This window comes from Scylla paramamosain, chromosome 14, assembly GCF_035594125.1.
Source record: "Scylla paramamosain isolate STU-SP2022 chromosome 14, ASM3559412v1, whole genome shotgun sequence".
Lineage (NCBI taxonomy): Eukaryota > Metazoa > Arthropoda > Malacostraca > Decapoda > Portunidae > Scylla > Scylla paramamosain.
This window is the reverse complement of record NC_087164.1, coordinates 21,456,811-21,464,373: the sequence shown is the minus strand read 5'-3', so window position 1 is coordinate 21,464,373 and position 7,563 is coordinate 21,456,811. Positions and strand designations below refer to the sequence as shown.

The following is a 7,563-nucleotide window of genomic DNA, read 5'->3' as shown; positions in this document are numbered from 1 at the left end:
CTGACTGTCTTCAGCCTCTCTCTCACCGCCGCAGTGTTGCATCTCTAGCTGTCTTTTACCGCTATTTTCATGCTAACTGCTCTTCTGATCTTGCTAACTGCATGCCTCCTCTCCTCCCGCGGCCTCGCTGCACAAGACTCTTCTTTCTCTCAGCACTATTCTGTCCACCTCTCTAACGCAAGAGTTGACCAGTATTCTCAATCATTCATCCCTTTCTCTGATAAACTCTGGAACTCCCTGCCTGCTTCTGTATTTCCACCTTCCTTTGAATTCCTTCAAGAGGAAGGTTTCAAGACACATATTCATCAATTTTTGACTACTGCTTTGACCCTTTTATGGGATTGGCATTTCAGTGGGCATTTTTTTTATTGGATTTTTGTTGCCCTTGGCCAGTGTCCTTCCTACATAAAAAAAAAATAATAATAAATAAATAAATAAATGAATAATTAAATAAATAAATAAATAAATAAATATATATATATATATATATATATATATATATATATATATATATATATATATATATATATATATATATATATATATATATATATATATATATATATCGTGTAAACCGAGTCATATGTATCTGTGGGGCAGGGTTCACAGGCAGTACACTAATAAGAAAAGCAGAAAAGACTACTGAGATCATTAATAGTATTCATAACGTCATGTTTCGTCGCTGTCCAGCTAGCGTGTGTTCAAGGCTTACCCTATCTTACTTGCTTCAAGAGGCCGATCTTGAGTTACACAAGTCTGTGAGGTAGGGTTCAGCAGGACTTCCTCTACAGTTGCTTGGTTCAAGAGCTCGCAGACTACTTTACATCTACTTTAGCCACCGTCGGACGGCTATACATGTAATTAGCCATATATGCTTATATTTGTATGAAAGACAGGGATCCTATGCATCTCCCTTATCTTGCTTGGTTCAAGAGTTTTGGGTAATTTTCCCTAGTCGGACGCTGCCGTGGTCCAAGGCTATATAGCTGAGACGGGAGGCCAACACCACCACCAGTCAGTGCAGTGTTACTCCGGCTAGCAAGTGGTTGACTGTTCCTGTGCTTCCCTCTTTGTGCATCGCTATGTCTCAGTCTCTCGCAACCATGATTGGTGATAACAATACTCATTTCTTCGAGGGTGTGGAAAAACTGTTGGAAGTATGGTTTACTAGAAAGGATGGAATGACTTCTAACTGTGATCTAAGGAAAATACCAAGGTAGGCAGACCGGCTTTGTGGGGTGAGTGAGGTGCCTCGTCCGCTGTATTGAGCTGCGGTGGTGCCACATCACTAGACCAAAGGTTTGGGATGGCTGGCTTATGCATCTGTATTGTCTAGACATTAAGTTGTTCATTAAGAATGGTTCAACACACTCCCTAATTTCGGTAAAGGACATTTTTTTAAAGGATTATTATTATTATTATTTTTAATAATAATAATAATAATAATAATAATAATAATAATAATAATAATATTATTATTATTATTATTATTATTATTATTATTATTATTATTATTATCATTAATATTATATTATATTATTATTATTCAAGAACTACTACTACTACTACTACTACTGAACTTATTTTCTTGCTATTTTCATTTATACACAAGGAAAACTGATAATTATACTTTTTACTGGCTATTATATATATATATATATATATATATATATATATATATATATATATATATATATATATATATATATATATATATATATATATATATATATATATATATTTATTTATTTATTTATTTATTTATTTATTACAATTCAAACATGTGCATCTCGATCTAAATAATCGACTTTTTGTATGATAGGCGTGTGATAGCGGCATTATTTACAAGTTTCGAATAATTCGGATGTTTTTTTTTTTTTTTTTTTTTTATTGTCACAAAATTTCTGTCTCTTAAGTAGGAATGCGAGCGGAATGCGAGCTAGGGGACGGGTGCGCCAGTTGGAGATCCTGTGAGTAATATAGCCAGATAGGTATGTCCGCAGTATTTTTTTTATTTTTTCCTTTTACAAATCTTTAAAAATAAGTTTAATGTCTAGTCATTAAATTTAGTGGAAATTTGCCAAAAGTGCATCCCTTTCAAGATCCCGATAAGCTTTGATGTATTATGAATTTGTATAAGTTTTTAGGCAAAAACACTACCATTCTCACTGAAGTGCTGGCTGGCTACGCTGATGTCACAGCAGCCAATCCCAACCATTCACTGGCGGCTGCGCTTCGTCTGAACTCCGTGACGTCGTAGCTGCAACTTTCAAGCAGTCCCCTGCCTACTTACCCAAGAGTTTTCGAACGACTAAACTGTTAAGCGTGCTTTGAAAATTTCACCGTGATATAAGTAACTTCCAAGTAAAATGTATTTCTTTAATGTATTAAAGGAAAAAAAAAAAACATACAAATCGGTTGATGATGCAAGAGAGAACTTGATGAGTCACCATCTACCCCCATCCTCTGGGGAGGGCCAGCACGCACTAAAGTCCCCGCACACTGAGTGACTGCGAGCAATTTCGCCGCGTGATGGATCTCCACCGGCCACCTTCGCATTAGCTACCCCAATCCTAACCTAACAAATCTAGCTTAACCTAACCTTAACCTTAACCTAACTACCGTGTACTAAATTACAGGGTATGGTCTCTTATTTATTATAACACATTATATCGGCTAGGTTAGGTAAGGTTTGGGTTAGTCAGGTTGGTTAGTTAGGTTTGGTTAGGTTAGGTTACATTAGGCTAGCTGATGAGAAGGTGGCGGGGCATTCACAAGGCAAGACTTTTTGCACCAATCATGAGGCAAGACTGCTTGCACATGCGCAAAGTGTGCAGTCCTGCATGTAGGCCCTACAATCCTCCGCCTTGTGACATTGACACAGCCATGGAGGAAGAATTCTTATTCTTCCTCCAAGGACACAGCTGCATTTTCTTAGTCTGGATGCAGCATTTTTGCTTCACCAGTACCACTTGGAAGTAGAGGAATGACTCCCCGCACACATGTCTCTTGGTTGTGGCAACTATAGAATACATTTCGGCTGTGAAGTATGTAACAGCTGTGCTGCTCTTTAGATATAAATAAATGAATGTGTGTATTTACCTAGTGTATGTACTTGTACAGGGCATGAGCCAAAGCTCATTTTGACCTGTCTCCATAACCATATTTATCCAGTTTTCCTTAAATATTTGTACACTGCCTAAATCACCTCTTCCTTCAAATAATTCCAAATTTCAATAGTTTGATACAGGAAGCTGTATTTCTTGATGTCGCTCGAACATCCACTCTTTATTTTCTTCCCATGCCCCTCTTCTTCATCTCTCTCCCTCCTCCATTAGTTGTACCAAGTCATTTATGTTTATTCTTTCTATATTGTTTACTAATTTGTACACTGTTAGTAGATCTCCTCTTTCTCTTCTCTTTTGTAGTGTTGGTAATCCTATCTCCTCAAGTCTTTCTTCATAGCTGGTCTTTCAATTCTGGTACCATCTTTGTCATTATCCTCTGTATTCTTTCCAGTTTCTGTATATATATTTTTCTATGTAAAGCCTAAACTATTGCTGTGTATTCCAATTTAGGTTGTATCACGCTTGTTATAATCCTTGGTCTGTCCTTTATTTAATTTAAATTGGAAACTTCACATCTTATCACAAGCTAAAACAGCTTCTTTGAAGTTAGGCATTCTGAGACGTCTCCATCAGTTTTTCTCACCTTTCCTGTTGCTAACTCTGTCCATATATAGAGTATGCTTCACATGTATGGGGATGTTCCTCTCTTACCACTCTTTTAGACAGGGTGGAATCAAAAGCTTTTTGTCTTATTAACTCCTCTCCTCTAATTGACTGTCTTCAGCCTCTCTCTCGTCGCTGTAATGTTGCCTCTCCTGCTATCTTCTGTTGCTGTTTTCATGCCAACTGCTTCTGATCTTGCTAATTGCATGCCTCATCTCCTTCTGTGGCCTCGCTGCACAAGACTTTCTTCTTTCTCTTGCCCCTATTCTGTCCACTTCTCTAATGCAAGAGTTAACCAGTATGCTCACAGTCATTCTGCCCCTTCTCAGGTAAACTCTGGAGCTTCCTGCCTGTTTCTGTATTTTCTCCTTCCTATGATTTGAATGCTTTCAAGAGGGAGGTTTCAAGACATTTACCCTGTAATTTTTGACAACTGCTTTCAACTCTGTTCAGGGACTGGCACCTCAGTGGGCCAGTGTCACCTCAGTGGGCCAGTGTCCCTACTACATGAAAAAACACTTAAAACCTTTGTTTCACTATAGATTACTTTTAATTGCTTATTTAAATTGATTTACATATAAATAGGAAGAATAAACAAAAAATAAATAAACTCCAAAAAAAAACAATAAAACAAAAAAAAAAAAAACCCTAAAAACCCAGTGGGTTGGGTTTAAAAGAAAACCCAGGTTTTCCAATTCTGGATTCTCTCTCTCTCTCTCTCTCTCTCTCTCTCTCTCTCTCTCTCTCTCTCTCTCTCTCTCTCTCTCTCTCTCTCTCTCTCTCTCTCTCTCTCTCTCTCTCTCTCTCTCTCTCTCTCTCTCTCTCTCTCTCTCTCTCTCTCTCTCTCTCTGTGTGTGTAAGAGGGGCATTGGCCAAGAGGGGAAAAAAGAACCCACTGAAGGTACCAGTCCCTAATGAGGACAGTCCAGAAGAATATTCAAAATTGCAAGGAAAAGTGCCTTGAAACTACTTAACTAAAAAAAAAATGATCATAGGTAGGAGAAAAAACAGAAACAGGCAGGGTGTTCCATAGTTTACCAGTAAAAGGGATGAAAGACAGAAAACTGGCCAACTCTTGTATTAGGATGGTGATCAGAATAGTAATAAGAGAAAGTCAAAAGTCTAAGAAAGTCTAGTGTAGCAATGCTATGGCATGTGGATAGGCAAGCAGTTAGCAGGAAGTTAATGTCTTAAGAATAACTTCCTAAGCGTGAGCCCATACCCTTGCCATATCATGGAAGCAGTCATTGTGAATGTTGTACTGTATGTATCATGTATCCTATTATAGTAATGTATACCCACAGAAAGGGAAGGGTGTAATATTTTATTAATTCACTTGTAATACTTTAAAAAAAAATTTTCATATTGGGATTACAGATCCCAGCTGGAGACCATAATGCAAGAGGTCAAGTGTGAAATTATCTCCACCACTTCAAATGATGAGCTGGATGCATATGTACTCAGGTAAGAATCTTGATAAAAAATCTCTTGCCTAATTAAGTTATTGTGATAGTGTAAGTGACAATTATTGTTATTTATTCATGTATATAATCCACATTTTATTATTTATACTTATGTGGTAATGTCTTAAAGTGTTGATAAAAATTAAATACTTTCAATCAATTTGTAATGCATGAAGCATAAAATAATAAAGTTTAATAAAGCATTCTCTCTCTCTCTCTCTCTCTCTCTCTCTCTCTCTCTCTCTCTCTCTCTCTCTCTCTCTCTCTCTCTCTCTCTCTCTCTCTCTCTCTCTCTCTCTCTCTCTCTCTCTCTCTCTCTCTCTCTCTCTCTCTCTCTCTCTCTCTCCACAATGTCATTTATATCTACTTATCTTTTACTATCATCTCTTCATTACCTTTTTTTTTTTTCTCTCTTTTCATGTTACTGAGTTTGTTGGCCTGTCCTTCATTGCTTATCTTTTAGGGTATAAAAGACCATGTCTGGTTTTCTGAAGTAGTAAAGAGTTATTTGAGCTTATTTGCAGATGATGCGAAATTACAAAAACATAAGAAACAACAAATACTGTGAAATTCTACAAGAGGATTTGATTAATATCTGGGACTGGAGTAAGATAGGGAGATGAAATTTGATGTAAAAAAAAAGTCATGTAATTGAAATGGGAAAAAGTGAAAAGAGACCAAAATGGACATATAAAATATGATATGAAGAAATAATAAAAGTATATGAAGAGAAAGATCTGGGAGTGATAATACAGGATAGTCAACAGTCGGAGAAGCATGTAGAAAAGATATTCAGAGATACATATAAAGTGGCGAGAAATATTTGAACAGGATTCCACTACTTGGATAAAGATATGATAATTACCACTTTGATTAGACCAAAATTGGAACGTGCTGAATCAGTTTGGTCTCCTCATAAGAAGAAACATTTGAAAAAACTAGAAAGGATGCAAATGATGACAATGAAGATGGTTCCAGAACTGGAAGAATTAACACATGAGGACAGGTTAAAAGAAATTAATCTGCCAACTTTGGAACAAAGAAGAGAAGGGGGAGATTTGATACCAGTTTATAAATTGTGGAATAGAGTGAAGAAATAGATAATGAAAAACTGCTGCTAAGAGAAGTAGAAAATACCAGTTACACATGAGGACAGCAGAAAACTAAGAAAATGTAGATGCTTGAGTAACAAAGAAATATAGCTTCCCACAGAGAAATCTAGAAGTTTGGAACAAGCTGAGTAAGGATGTAGTATCAGTGTTGAGTGTACACAACTTCAAGGAAAAACTAGGTAAGTGTATGAGAGAGCAGCCCTGTGAATCACAACTAGGTAAATACACACACACACACACACACACACACACACACACATGGAAATTATTGAAACTGTACACTATGATAGCCCTCTAGGTAAAAGTGATCATATATTGATGGAATTTAATTTGAAAAATTAAAATGTAATCATTGATGAAAATTATAAGGTATGAAGATTTAGATATAGTAAAGCTGATTTTGAAAAAAATTAAGAAAGTACTTTATTGCCATGGACTGTAAAGACCTTGAACATGCAAAAGATGTTCAGGAAAAATGGGATAAATTTATAAGGATATATAATACTGCTGTGGAAAAATTTGTACCTAGAGGAGGAGCAAGATGTAGAAAGGGTAAGGGAATGGTTCAATGCAAAATGCAAAAAGGCTAGAAATTGTAAGTTAAATGCTTGGAATAGATGGAAGAAAAGGAAAACTGAGAGCAGATGGGAGGAATATGTTGATGCTAGAAATGAGTATGTTGAGATAATAAGAATTGAGAGGAGAAACCTTGGTAGAAATATAATAGAAAAGTGTATTAATGAACCCAAACTATTCTTTAGACATATTAATGGGAAGATAATAATAATAATAATAATAATAATAATAATAATAATAATAATAATAATAATAATAATAATATCAGGTTTATTTATCAAGAGGCAGCAGACAATACAGTGATAGTCGCTGAAGGGGTCTTGATTTACAAGGTATACATATTTACATATATATATATATATATATATATATATATATATATATATATATATATATATATATATATATATATATATGGTATATATATTTACATGGCAGCAGCTTCACCTCTTTTACAGTGTGGACATGATTGAATTGCATACGATATACTTTTTTTGGCAGAAGCTGCACCATTTACATAGCTTCACCACTTTCATAGTGTTTACATGATTGAACTGCATACGATATACATCTTTGGCACGAGCTTCGCCACAGAATAACAAACACCTACTGGGGGATCGAACATGGGACCTCCCGCCTCCCAGTCAGGAGCGCTACCCGTTACGCCGCGACGTGTGTGAT

At 36.0% G+C, this 7,563-nt stretch overlaps 1 protein-coding gene across 2 annotated transcripts in view; it reads left to right on the top strand.

The window, feature by feature from the left end:
* The first annotated feature begins 1,002 nt into the window (after positions 1–1,002).
* The window catches only part of LOC135107011 (S-adenosylmethionine decarboxylase proenzyme-like), a 35,126-nt gene continuing 28,565 nt past the window's right edge, over positions 1,003–7,563 (top strand). Inside the window, exons 1-2 of one of the 2 annotated variants that reach the window (XM_064016543.1) lie at positions 1,003–1,216; positions 5,109–5,195. In XM_064016543.1, the coding sequence (XP_063872613.1) occupies positions 1,083–1,216; positions 5,109–5,195 (221 nt within the window). In that variant the 5' untranslated portion in view covers positions 1,003–1,082. The remainder of the gene's footprint in view (positions 1,217–5,108; positions 5,196–7,563) is intronic. The other variant, XM_064016542.1, reaches the window with a different exon arrangement.